A 13,227-nucleotide genomic window follows, 5' to 3' on the forward strand; every position below is an offset into this window, starting at 1 on the left:
GACTCAGAGTGCACCTAACCCACCATGGGGCCAGCAGTCCAGAATCCACAGAGGTGGGTGGGGACAGCTGTCATTTGGAGTACTGGTTCTGTGCCAATTGCCCAGGTGAGCATTTCATGTGCACTCTTGCCCTGGATTATCCCAGATCCCTTCTCAGGAAGCCTCTGTGAATGCTCACAGGCTACTTCAAAATCACTCACTTGGAAATGACACAAGCCAGGGTCCCAGCTGTACATGTCTGACTCCAGTGCCCATTCCATGTCTGCAGTCCACCCTTGAAACCAATCACACAGATTCTTGAAACCTGCCGTTTCTCCCCCAGGTCCCTGGAAACTTCCACGTGTCCACACACAGTGCCACAGCCCAGCCACAGAACCCTGATATGACGCACATCATCCACAAGCTCTCCTTTGGGGACACACTACAGGTGAGCAGGGATAGTTGCATGGCTGTGAGCTAGTGCCCTGGGGCTCCTCCTGAGGGTTGCCCACTTGAGGCTTCTTTGTCATGTCTTCTGAAGGCAGGGCTACTGTGTCACCAACCATGCATGGGACTCAACTGCTCAGACTGGGACTGGGGAGGGGGCAGCCACAACATTGTTTTAATAAGAAAATACTATCAACACTTTCTCTATGTGAATGCAGCTCTGCAAGGTGGGGGTAGCATCCCATTTTACAGATGTGAAGGCTAAGCCCAGAAATGTCATTTGTCCTGTGGTTCTGACTCTAGAGTCTGGCCCAGTCTCCTCATAGCTGTCTCAATGTTTTGTTGCTATAACTGAGAAGCAGACTGGGCAGTGTTGAATGAATACACCTTTATTTGGCTCATGGCTCTGGAGTCTCAGAAGTCAAGAGCATGGTGCTGGCATCTGGGGAGGGCCTCCCTTCTGCTGCATCCCAACATGGCAGAGACATCACATGGCAAGACAGAGCAAGCTAGGCAGAAAGAGCTGCTTTTGGAACAGAGCCACTCCTGTGAGAACACATTAGTCTGTCTACCACTGTGGTAGTCAGTTTGTTGCACTTCTCAAATATGGCTGACTTAGGACTCTGAGGGTCAAGTTTCAGCACATGAAATTGGGGGACTTGCTCACATTATAGCAACAGCATCTCTGCTTAGCTATGTGGTGCCCACCTTCACAGACCAGGGACAAGGTGAGCATTGAAGGACTCGGATATACCTTTGCTATCAGCTATCAGCCTCCTACCCACAGCAGCAGGTTCTTTGCCTTAAATAAGGGGTTGGAGAGATGGCTTAACAGTTAAGAGCACTGGCTGCTCTAGCAGAAGACCCAGATTGTGTTCCCAGCACTCATATGGCAGCTAACAACCATCCCTAACTCCAGTTCCAAGGAATCTAACATCCTCTTCTGGCCTCTACAGGCATTACACACATGGTGCACTTATATGCAGGCAAAACACTCATACACATAAAATAAAAATAGAGTATAGGAACAAAGGCCAGTCCTCTGCTGGGGTCCATCTTTGCCACCCTGCATAGCAACCCTGAAGACAAGTTCTGTCATGCTCTATTTCACACAATAGAACTGGCACCTCAGAAGGCTACATTACTGGGATAGGAATCCCAGGGTCCTGACAAAGCCTTGGTGGAGGTGGCTTGGTGGGCACCCTCTGTGTACTGGGTGTTGGCAGGCACCTAGCAGCTTACCATACCCTTACAACAGCACTGGAAGGTAGACCCTATGAACTCTAGTGTCCACACTGGGACATGGAGGCATGGTGTCACATAGCGTAGGTTGTGTACCTCATTGGTTCCTTCTGTGTAGGTCTTGAGCCCTCCATCTCCCTGCCTCAGACTTCTAATGCTGGGGTTACAAACTGGGCATCATAGCAGCTTTACGTGGGGACTTTTAAGACCGTCAGCCTTCAGGGTACTTTTCATTGGAGAGCAGCATTGTAAATGACTCTCTTTATTTTTGGAGACTAGGTCTTGTGTAGCCCAGACTGGCCTCAAACTTTCTATGTAGCCAAGGATGAGCTTAAACTTCTGATCCTCTTGCCTTCTACTTCTGGAGTTACTGGCGTGTGCCACCATGCCTAGCTGATACCTTGTTTAGTCGGCATGAACACTCTCTGAAGGATACTACATGGGATTTTTTTTTTTTCTGATGAAGAAATTGAATCAGAGTTTTATAACTGTCCAGGGTCACCCATATTGTAAGGCACCAGATATGCCTGGTTCCAGGTCTTCTGTTACTTTACCTCATATAGTCATGTGTTCATCATACTCTAGGGAAGTTTTCTGCTTTGTTCCAGGCCCTGAGGTTACTGTTGTGAATACTACAGGGCCTGGGAGCTGAAGAGATGGCTCAGTGGTTAAGAACACTTGCTCATAACCACCTATAGCTCCAGCTTCAGGGAATCGGATGCCCTCTTCTGGCCTCCTGGGCCACCCACATCCATCTCTCTCTCTCCCTCTCTCTGCCCCCCCCTCTCTCTCATACATATACACACAAATCTTAAAAAAAAATACAGGGCTGTTGATTTTAAGAGATTGGATGTAAATAAACATTAATATAGATCAAGGAATATTGAAGATAGGATTCTAGACACTGATGTTGGGATGTGGGTTCTGGTGGGAGCAACCTGGGAAATCAGGGCCAGTATCCCAGAGGAGGTGAGGGTAAAGTGATTTAGCCAGGCTCAGGACAAGAACACGAGGACCAGGCAAGGGGACATTTGACACATTACCCTCTCTCAGAAGGTCTGTTCTATGCCATCGTTTTTGTATTAACAGACCCTCAAGCTGACTTTCAGGAAAATCAATCAGCAGATGTCTGTGACCCCAGAATGACATCTATACATGAGGTATCAAAGGCCCACGTCACCCAGGAGGCAGTTCTCTCTGAAGGAGGGGAGCCGGAAACTTGGTTTGTGTGGGAAAGATCCATGCTAGGTTGACAAAGGGGATGCTGATGGAGTCAGGCTGCTGTCACACAGCACACAGGCAAGGCTGAAGACAGGAGGTGAGGGAAGGGCTGTAGCCTGGGCAAGGAAGACCAGAGCCCAGACTGAGACAGGAGAGAAGGAAGAAGATGAGAGGGCAAATTGGGGCTGCATGCAGGTGCAGGACTGAAGGACAGCACCGTCCTGTGCCCCACATTACTGTATAAGAATCTGAGTTTTTCTTAATGTACACAACTTTGCTTAGAGCCAGTCCTTCCATCCACGTCCATCTGTCCGCTTGAAAATTATTTATCAGCCGGGTGTGGTGACACACACCTTTAATGCCAGCACTTGGGAGGCAGAGGCAGGCAGATCTCTGTGAGGTCAAAGCCAGCCTGGTCTACATAGAGAGTTCCAGGCCTGCTGGGGCTACAGGGAGACCCTGTCTCAAAAAGAACCCCCCCCCAAAAAAGAAAAATATTTATCAAACACTGTGTGTTGCACACACATTGGTGAGATGAAGGGTGGTTCATGCCGGTGTGGAGTGAGAAGGAAAGATAGGGTTTCACCAAATCATCACACAAGTGAGTGTGTGATGCAAGTGAGGCACTGGCCCTGCTGGTATGGTGCCTTCAGCCTAGAGGGTACACTGCAGCACTGGGTGGGGGGTGGGGGGATGGGATGGGGGCACTGCAGCACTGGTCTCCACAGCCCTATCCTAGGGGATCAGAAGCCAAGTTTCAGAATTCCAGTCACAAGGCAGCAAATGAACACACTTGCCTTTCCTGCCCTGCCCAGTTGCTGAAAGTTCTGTTCTGTTGCATGTCAGTAAGCATCAGCTTTCCGGGCCAGCATAAAGGTTAGGTCACCCACCCACAGCTCCTGGAGCATTCCCCTTTTGGGGAGTCTATCCTATTTACCACCCTGATCTCTTCTCCTTCCCTCTTCTTCCTGGTGTCCCCTTGGCTTCTGTCTGGCCTCTACACTGAGCCTTTGCAAGAGTTGCTTGCCTGGCCCACTTTAGGCCTTCCTCCAGGAAGCCCTCTGGATGTCTAGCTCCGAAGCCCTTTTTCAGGACCCAATGGTGTGCTCCACAGACTGGGTACTTTGTCCTGCTCAGACACTCCCTCCAGCTGGCCTAGTTTCATCCTCTAGGGAGAGGTGGAATATAATTCATACCCCACTCTCCAGTCTCCCCTGTCTTGGGGAGTCTGGCCACTTCCATGGGGAACAATCTTTTCACTGCTGAGACAGTGGGAGGCCACAGCTCTGTGTCCCCACTCTAGCTCCTCTCGGGGCCTTTTAAGGGGGCGGGAGGGTCATGGACTGTCTCAGGACCCAGAGTGCATTTTTATCTGGGTTTTTTCTACAGTTTCTTAGGGAGAGCTCAGCTAGGGTCATAGGCCAAGTTCACACTTAACAGCTACCAAATGCTTGATAAGTCAGGCATCTCTCCAGGCCTTGCTTTGCCCTTCTATAAAATGGACCCCAGATGTATCTCTCTAAGGTCATTAAATGAGATGCCACAAAGTAGCTGGGTCAGAGTAGGCACTTAAAATGGGAAGCAAGCTGCTGTCTACCATGTACCCAGCCTGTGTTGTCTATTTCTCAGAATTTCTCAATGAGATAGTCTCTGCTGGATCCTCCTATATGACCAGATGGTCCCTGGCCAGTCCCTACAGCCAAGGCCAGGCTTAGAGGTAGCAACTGCTCAGGGTCCCCTTGCTGTTTCTCCACAGGTCCAGAATGTTCACGGAGCTTTCAATGCTCTTGGGGGGGCAGACAGACTCACCTCTAACCGTGAGTATCCCAGCAGCCTTTTGTCCTATAAGTCCCTATATAGCAGGCAACTTGGGGACAAGGGTGGCTAGAGGGGCAAGATGCTTAGTGGGTAGGTGCTGTAAGCCCAGGTTGTGTGTGTCTCACACCATTCACCTCTCATGGCTGGCCTGTGAGGCAGGTGGAGAAGGGAAGAAAGTGGCCTGCTCCCAGGGATGGTCGATGGCAGCCTTGGCACATGTCTCAGCTCCATGATGCCAGCTGCTGTTACTAGTGTTAATCGCTGCCTTGCCATTGTTCTGTCATCACCCAGGATCCCACAGAGGTGGTGGCAGAGCCAGAATCCATTCTATGGAAACCAGCTCCATAGGTGGCAAGTTGGGAACCAGCTGGCCCCTCCCCTCCCTCTCCTCCTCCCTCCCCTCCTATAAATCATTGGTTCCTCCCAGAGTCCTTTTTAAGAGAGTGGGGCATCTTCAGTCAAAGTAGAAGAGTGTGAACCATGTATGTACATACCTGTTTCTATGCATACCCACATATGTGCATGTGCACACAAAAGACACACACACACACATACACAAAGGAGGCCTGTGCTGTGTGCTTAACACAGCCCAGGGAAACTGATGGCTACAGCAGACCACCCACTGAGCCCCAATCTGCCCTCATTCTCCCTCATCCCCTGCCTCAGGTTACCAGGCCCTGACTCCCTCCCTCCAGTCTTGGTTTCCACCCACATGGCTTTTCTCATAACTACCTAAGATACATTTATTCTCCCACCATCAGAATCCAAGCAAACAAAAACACCACCTGACCCCCAGCAAATCACTTCATTTCCATCGCTGATCAAAAGCCCCTTATTTCTCTATAGCACAGAAAGCAATTTCCCTTCTGACATATGTACTTGCTGTTAGTTCACAGCCACCATTTTTTAAATTTGTTTTTATTAAATTTTGTTGTATTTCATACAGAATATCTCAAACAATCTGAATCATCTTTATAGCCCCATCCCCACCCGCACCCTCCCATACCCCCACCCACTGGAACCCATTTACTCTGTCCTGGGTGTTAAGGCCACTGTGTCAAGTCAGTGTCCCCAGACATTCCCCAGTGCAAGTCCATCCACTTGCGGTTTAGTCAGATCCCTCTCATCTGTCTATCCAGACACCTATCATTTTCTTTCTTCTTTTTTTTTTTTTTTAACAGAGCATAGGGTGGGGCTTATTTACAAAGGAGTAGGTGCCCCCCTTTTACGAACACAGCCACCATTTTTATAGCAAACATCTATGACAGATAAATGTTTGGCCGTCCCGCAGCAGTTTCCACTTTCTTACCATGAGTGGTGCCTCTGCCCCCATAGAACCTTTGCTCTTCACTTTGCCCAGTTGTTCTGGGCCCTTCACAGGGCCACAGCATGCTGAGTAGACCCAGTACCTCCTCCTGTCATGCTGCTTTTAACAGAGGCCCATGAGGCTTTGCATATCCAGGTGACTATCCCCATGTACTTTCAGCTAGGATGGAGCCCTCAGCCGTCTGTCCTGGAAAAGGTTTAAACCAGGAAGGCCAGACATTGTGGGGCAGGTGGAGGATGTGGCCAGGAAACATCACCTGCTGTGGGGCTGATGACGAAAGCCATTGCAGGCTAGCTGGCGTGGAAGAACAAAACAGTAGGAGATGAGGCAACAGCCAGCCAGCAGAGTTGGTTTTTATTCTCTAGTTCCTAAGCTCTGTCCCCCACTGGGCCTCTGTCCTCATAGGTCCCTCTGTTCCCATGTCCTCACAGACGGTTACGTCATAGGCCCCAACTCAGAGGGGCCCTGACCTATTCTGTATTCAGTGTAACTCCATCCTACTAACAAGCCTACATTTCTTCCTGGCTTACACCACTCTCGGAACTGACCTTATTTCAGTTCTCTGGTGTTCTTGGTTGTTGGTCTGACTAGAACGCAAAGTTCCATGAACCTGGAGCCTCAATCTTACCCACTGATATATCCCCAGTGCACAGCAGGAGACAGAGAGGAGTGTGAAGAGCGTGTGGGCCTACCCTAGCTATGTCCAAACCACCAGTCTCCAGGAATAGCCAGCTAATTGGAGTCCCTGTGGATGGAATGCAGCATTGTGTCTCCAGTGGGCAAAGGCCTTAAAAATGGCCATTGCCATTCAGTTGTCAGTTTTATATGTGGAGAATAAGCTCAGGAAAATAGTGTTCACTGGGTCCCTGTTCATAGAGTGGAAATGAAGGACAAATTCCTGTTGGACCTAGGAGAAAGTTGAATGTATCGTAGGAACTTGCATCTCTCAGAATGTGGACAGTTGTTGGCCATGATGCCTCGTGGTCATGATGCATTTGGCAATCCAACACCAAATGCGTATTGATTGGGCACAGTGCAAAGTTCTAGAGATATGGAGGTGAATGAAAGAAACAGATTCTAGAGACCTTCTCATCTGTTTATGGTACCCAGTCCTGAGAAGAAGCCCCAGTGTGAGTCCATGAAGACATGATCTTATGCATGAGCATGCATCTGGCCCTTTATACCTGAGTGGAAATAGTAGCCAGTTTTCAGTGTATTGTGGACATAAGGATGGCTTTTGTTTTTCCTATGTGACTGTCTGTGTTTTACATAGATTCTAACAAAAATATTACAGTTGTGATTTTTGTTAAGGCATTTAGCCTTTAATTCATTCAAGTTTTACCCCTGGGTAATGGGAACTTGAGACATGTATTTCCTTGGGCTCCTGATTTAAGTACAGATGCTGAACCTCATCCCAACCCATCATGTGAGAATCTCTAGGGATAAGAAGCAGAAGCAGGATCTGCCCTCAACCCCAGGTAACCCTGGTGCTCAGAACTCTGAGAGCCATTGGGGGGAGGTGTTGGGGTCCCCTGGGCTTAGCTCAAAGGCTACAGACAGGGCTTTGCCTAAATCCCAAAAGATCAACTTGATTCCAGAAGTGCTTTCGTTTCCTGAGGAGACTGCAGATACAGGAAGAGGCTGGGAGTGAGTTTGTCTGGGCTGGAATGTTCTCTCCACACCCATCACTCTTACACATAAGTTTGAAAACAGAACTGACTTGGTAAGACCAGGGTCAGAACCCACAGGAATAATTTTTCATGTTATTTTAGTCCCATGGTTCCTGGCCCAAGGTTCTAGAGGATCAGTAGAGGTGGACCTTGGGCCTCTCTCTGCACCCAAAGACCACAGGATTCAGCCCTTTCCCGGGTAGGTTCTGGCAGTGCTGGGTCAGCCTTCTAGAGCCTTGAATTTGGATCTGGTTACCTCATGCTTATCAGTAGCTGATTCATCAGTTCATTCATGCCTTTGTCCAGTCATCCTTCATCCGTTCACTCATTCAGGAAGCATTTGCCACTGTCCGCTTGGTACCAGTCTCTGTTCAGAGGTTGGGGGCAGGAATGTGAGTGGGGTGCTGTCCCTGCCCTCAGCAGCCTCCCCCATCCAGGCCGGGACAGAGCAGAGTAAGAGGGTTATGTTGGAATGTTGTAGAGCTGAATGATCAGCCATTTGTTGAGAAAGAGAAAAGAAATGGATCCATCTTTTTTTGTTTGCACAGCAATGGGGAGTTGAAGCCAGGGCCTGTGTAAGCTAGGCACATGCTCTACCACTGAGCTGCAGCTCTAGCCCTTAGGGGTTAATCAGTTCTTTCAGGTTAGTGGGTTCTTGCTGTTTTTCTTCCTGAAACCCAGTTTGTTTCAAAACTATTTAAACAATACCCACCATGAAATGGGATCTTACTCAAATCTTGCCTTCCTCCGTGGAGATTAAAGCTGCTCAGTTTCTTGGAGATCTTTCTAGATAATCCTGTATGTTCATACATATTAAAGAGAATGTGTTCCCCAGCCCCTACTTCACAGAAGAATGCTGAAAACTCTGGTCTGTGACTTGACTCTTTACTGGAGAAGAGCTGGAAAATATCCCTTCCTGGTTCCCCTCTTTAATGGTTGCCCTGTTGATGGAAATCTGGATTGCCTCCAGAACTTTAGTATTATGTAGTGGAGAAATAGAGTTCCTAGTAAATGGAAATGCTCGGGTCCCAGCACTATGCGGGAGAAGAGGAGGAGGGGCCATTTGGTACGAACAAGGGAAAAACACCCTGCAGGGCCAGGATTTGGGTTGAGGGTTGGAATGACATGAAACAGCTGCCTGCTGGGCAGTACCCACCTCCCCGCTTCATCTTGCTGCGTAATTCCTACAGCCCTGGCCTCCCACGACTACATCTTAAAGATCGTGCCCACCGTGTATGAGGACAAGAGTGGCAAGCAGCGGTACTCCTACCAGTACACAGTGGCCAACAAGGTGAGCAGGTGGTGGCTGGTCTAGTGTGTGCAACTGTGCCCTCTGCTGGCAGAGAACAGAGGCGACAAGGGATAATGCCCCATGTATTCTGCTGAAAGGGGGTTGGGGCAGAGCAGGCCTACCATACTCATTCTCTAGGTAAAGATGAACTGTTCGGTTCTTCGTGGTGAATAGTGGCCCCAGTCCAGGGGACAAATTCTAACAAGGAGATGGGGTGTGATCTTTTTGATCACAGAAGACCTGCCCTGAAAATACCAGCTCTGGCGTCTTCTGGATCCTGGCACCTTCAAATTCGTATTGATCAGCACATGACAGATGCTCTGGATCATGGGACATAATCCCTTTATCCAAAACCATGAGGCCAGGGAATCACATGGGGATGGCTGTGGATTTTAACTGCCTTTGAATAACAAGCATGTCCCAGGACACCAACACTCCAGATCATAGAGATGATCAGGTCTCATGAGAAGTAGAGGGTGGTCAGAGCCAAAGAAATGGGACAACCCAGCAGTTAGTGACTTGGGCCTTTTCAGAAACGGCCCTGCAAATCAGATATAAAAGTGTGAAGCAGAAGGTGGAACTGGCTGTGCAGCCCAGTGGATGGTTTCCTTGTTTACCACCAGAACTGTCCTTTTCCTGCTGTTGCAGTGCTGCCCAAACCATTTCTAAGTGATGTACTGTTTAGCTCAATTAACTGTAATCATGGTTCTGGTGGGCAGTGGGGAGCACTGTCATGTATTGAACACCTATGGGCTGGATCCACCAAGCTCCCCTGCCCGTTACCATGACAGCTTTGATACTGGAGTATTTCATCCCTGTTTTACAGATTTGGTCATGAAGGAACTGAGAGATAGTCACAGAGCTGTCTGGTGGCTCTTGGGCCCCAGGGCCTGACCTCCTGATTGCTCTCCCACTGTCTTCCCACTTGGGTGCTGCTGTCTCAGTGCCATCAGTGCTCTGATCCACTTTAATTGACATTCCAACATAACTCTCTAAGGAGAGTCTTAGTTCTTTCATTCACTATTTCACAGAAGGTATCTTAGTCTCTTTTCTGTTGCTATAGCAAAATCCTAAGAGAAGGTAATGTATAAAGAATAGAAGTTCACAGGCCTGGAGACAAGGACATCCAAGAGAATGGCCCCAGCATCAGGGGAGCCTTCTCGCTACACCATAATACATCGGTAGGCATTACTTGGAGAGATGGCAAGCATGCCTGTTAAGGATGCTCTTCCTCATCTCACTAAAGCACTAATGCTGTCATTGGCACCCCCACCCTCATGACCTCATCTAACCTAATTACTTCCCAAAGGTCCTACCTCCTAATACCATTAATATGCAAACTTAGGGGTTCAATCCCTAGAACTACAAAATGAACCCAATAAATTTAGATGGAGCTCAATGGTAGAATATTGGCCTAGTATGCACAAGGCTCCAGGTTCAATCCCTGGTACTGTAACTAACAAACAAAACAACTTTGGGGGGCACATTGAAACCATACCAGCATCTCATTGTAGTTGTAGCCCCCTCCCCCTGTGCTGCCACAACTAACCAATGGGAGAAACAGATGTGACCTGAGCAGGAAGCAGGAGGGCTCTGAACCACACTGCTCCATTCCAGCTCAATCACCACCAACCAACACTGCCTATTTACTCGTTTGTAAGATGGCAGTGGAACGTCATAAGATTACTGTCAAATGAAGCAATGTTTTCAAAAATGCTCAGCCTGAGAAGGCTTAGGTAATTGGCACCTACTGCTGCTACTTTTTTACTTTTTCCTTCCAACCCTCAGCTCTGGGCTATGAACTAGACAGTCACCCTGTGCTCTCAGCTCTCCCTAGGGAGAGCTAAGCTGTCTTTGCTCCAGGCTCCTTCCCCTAAGACTTTGGCTAAGGGCTGGGTGGCTAAAACAGCTTGCTCAGCATTCCCTGTGGCTTTGGCCCCAGCCTATCCTGTGAACAGGAGTGACTGCCCAGTAAGCAGATTAGGGTTCAGCAGTGTCCCTGGGATCAGCCAGGCTGTTCTAGCCCATTACCGGAGAGTTGGGGATACCCCAGTTTCAGTCTCCATTTGTTGTAAACAAGGGAGACTAGCTTGGTGTTTTTCAATATCCTGAGGTACCCAAAGGAGAGATCCCATGGGTCATTGTCCCAGATCCGTAGGGTTAAGTTGGAAACCAAGCCCTGTGAGGTGGGGGACTAAGCCCAAGGATACGTGCTGCTTCAGCCCCTCAGCGGACATTCAGCTCGCTGTGTGCATTCTCAGGAGCTGTGGCAGGCTGGGAATTTTCTGTTCTCTGTGCTGGTCCTGCTCTGGGAACAAGCTCACACCCACAGAACCTCTGTTCTCATCATACTCACATATCAGGTAGGACCTTATCCGTCATGTACAGCTCAGAATGTCCCCTGCAGTGAGCCTTCCAGATTCCTTGTGGCAAACTGGCCATTCAGCTGCAGTCCCCTCAGCACTGGAGTCCCTCTATCCCCTGTGTTCATTGTTGCAGTGTTAGTGATGCTGTGCTGTCTGCCTCCTCCTCCAGCCCACCAAGCTATGACTCCTCTGGAGAAGGGGCTTCCCCCAGAACAGCAGAGGTCCTCAACAGAATAAATGGGTGGCCCAAGAGCTGCAGGAGGACATCCTCAAACTGAGCCCCAAACCTTTCTTCCTCGTACATCTCAACCTTCAGATGGGTGCTTCCATTCTGGCTCTGCTTCCAGGTTACATGAGCCTTTTTCCCCACAGCTGAAGGGACCCAAAATGTCCCTACTGTGCATCTGTCCAGACGCTAATGGCAGCCTCAGGAGAAGGGGTGAAGGGAGGCTGCCTGGAGGATTTCTGCAGTCCAGCCCTACCCACCTGAGGCCCCACATTGCTTCTAATTCTCACATCTCTTCCTCTCCTCCAGGAGTATGTTGCCTACAGCCACACAGGCCGCATCATCCCTGCCATCTGGTTCCGCTATGACCTCAGCCCCATCACGGTCAAGTACACAGAGAGAAGACAGCCGCTCTACAGGTTCATCACCACAGTAAGTGGCACAGGGCACAGGGCCAGCCATGTACCTGCTGTGGGCTCCCTTGCCTGGGCAGTCCTTACCTGTTCTGGTTAAAACCAGATGGGGCCTGGTAGGCCCCAGCTGAACATAGGAGGATTTGACTCCAGGCAGATGAGGAGTGTTACCAGGAATCCGTTGGTACCATTTCCCTAGATGATGTGTTTTGTGGGGTTTTTTGGCGCAGGGGGGCAGGGGGTGCGGCACTAAGCCTGGAGCAAATCTCTACCAGCTCCAGATGTTGCTGATTTTTTCTAATTTTTAAATTTTTATTGAAATTATTCTCAGCATGACTTATCTTTTAACTTCTTTTTTCATGTCTCTCAAGTGACAGCTATTCCTAGCAGCGGGCTTTTCCTTCCTTCCTGTTTACTTCTTTCTCTCTTCTTGCTTGTTTCTGCTTGTCTTTCTTCTGGGCTGCTTTAAGGTGTCAGTTTTATTTTTTGCTGATTATTTCTATCAAGTGTACAGTTTCTTGGCCTCTTTATCCTTGGGAGTCTCCGTGCCCTCCCTGCTCCAGCCAAGAGTCTCAGGAGATGTAGGATAAACCAGAGTCAGCAGAGGTAGAGGAGACAGGATGCTATCCCTGCCTCTCAGATTTGGAAACTGAGGCCTAAAGATACATGTCACTTTGGAAGGCCTTATGTCTGTCTTCAGGAGAATGCAGAGGTGAGATGTGGTCTTGCTGTGTAGCCCCCAGGTTGACCTTGAACTTGCAGGACTCTTCCTGCTTAATCTCCTGAGTGCTGGGATATGCCATCAGGCCTTGCATGGTGTTGTGCTTCTGTTATTTTTTGTTTTTTTTAATTTTTTGTGTATGACTGTTATGCCTACGTGTGTGTAAGTACACCTATGTCATACAGGGCCCACAGAGGACAGAAGAGGGCATCTAATACCCTGGAACTGGAGTTATGAATCACTATTGGTCTCCATGCGGGTGCTGAGATTCAAACCAGGGTCTTCTATAAGAACAGCCAGTGCTCTTACTCACTGAGCCATGGAGCCATCTCTCTAGCCCCCTTTTTTGGGTCTTTTTGAAACAGGGTCTCCCTGTAGTCCCAGCTGGCCTGGAGCTCACTATGTAGACCGGGTTGATCTTGTACTCAGAGATCTGCCTGCCTCTGCCTCCCTGAGTACAGAGATTAAAAGTATGTGCTGCCAAGCAGATTTTTTTTTTTTTTTTT

General features: G+C 48.9%; 1 protein-coding gene across 1 annotated transcript in view; it reads left to right on the forward strand.

Moving 5' to 3' along the window:
* The window catches only part of Ergic1 (endoplasmic reticulum-golgi intermediate compartment 1), a 117,129-nt gene that overhangs the window by 89,338 nt on the left and 14,564 nt on the right, over nucleotides 1-13,227 (forward strand). The window contains exons 6-9 of the mRNA XM_017802640.2: nucleotides 323-427; nucleotides 4,646-4,706; nucleotides 8,895-8,995; nucleotides 11,897-12,019. Of these exons, the coding sequence (XP_017658129.1) occupies nucleotides 323-427; nucleotides 4,646-4,706; nucleotides 8,895-8,995; nucleotides 11,897-12,019 (390 nt within the window). The remainder of the gene's footprint in view (nucleotides 1-322; nucleotides 428-4,645; nucleotides 4,707-8,894; nucleotides 8,996-11,896; nucleotides 12,020-13,227) is intronic.

This window comes from Nannospalax galili, unplaced genomic scaffold (genome assembly GCF_000622305.1).
Source record: "Nannospalax galili isolate Female #2095 unplaced genomic scaffold, S.galili_v1.0 scaffold104, whole genome shotgun sequence".
Classification (NCBI taxonomy): domain Eukaryota; kingdom Metazoa; phylum Chordata; class Mammalia; order Rodentia; family Spalacidae; genus Nannospalax; species Nannospalax galili.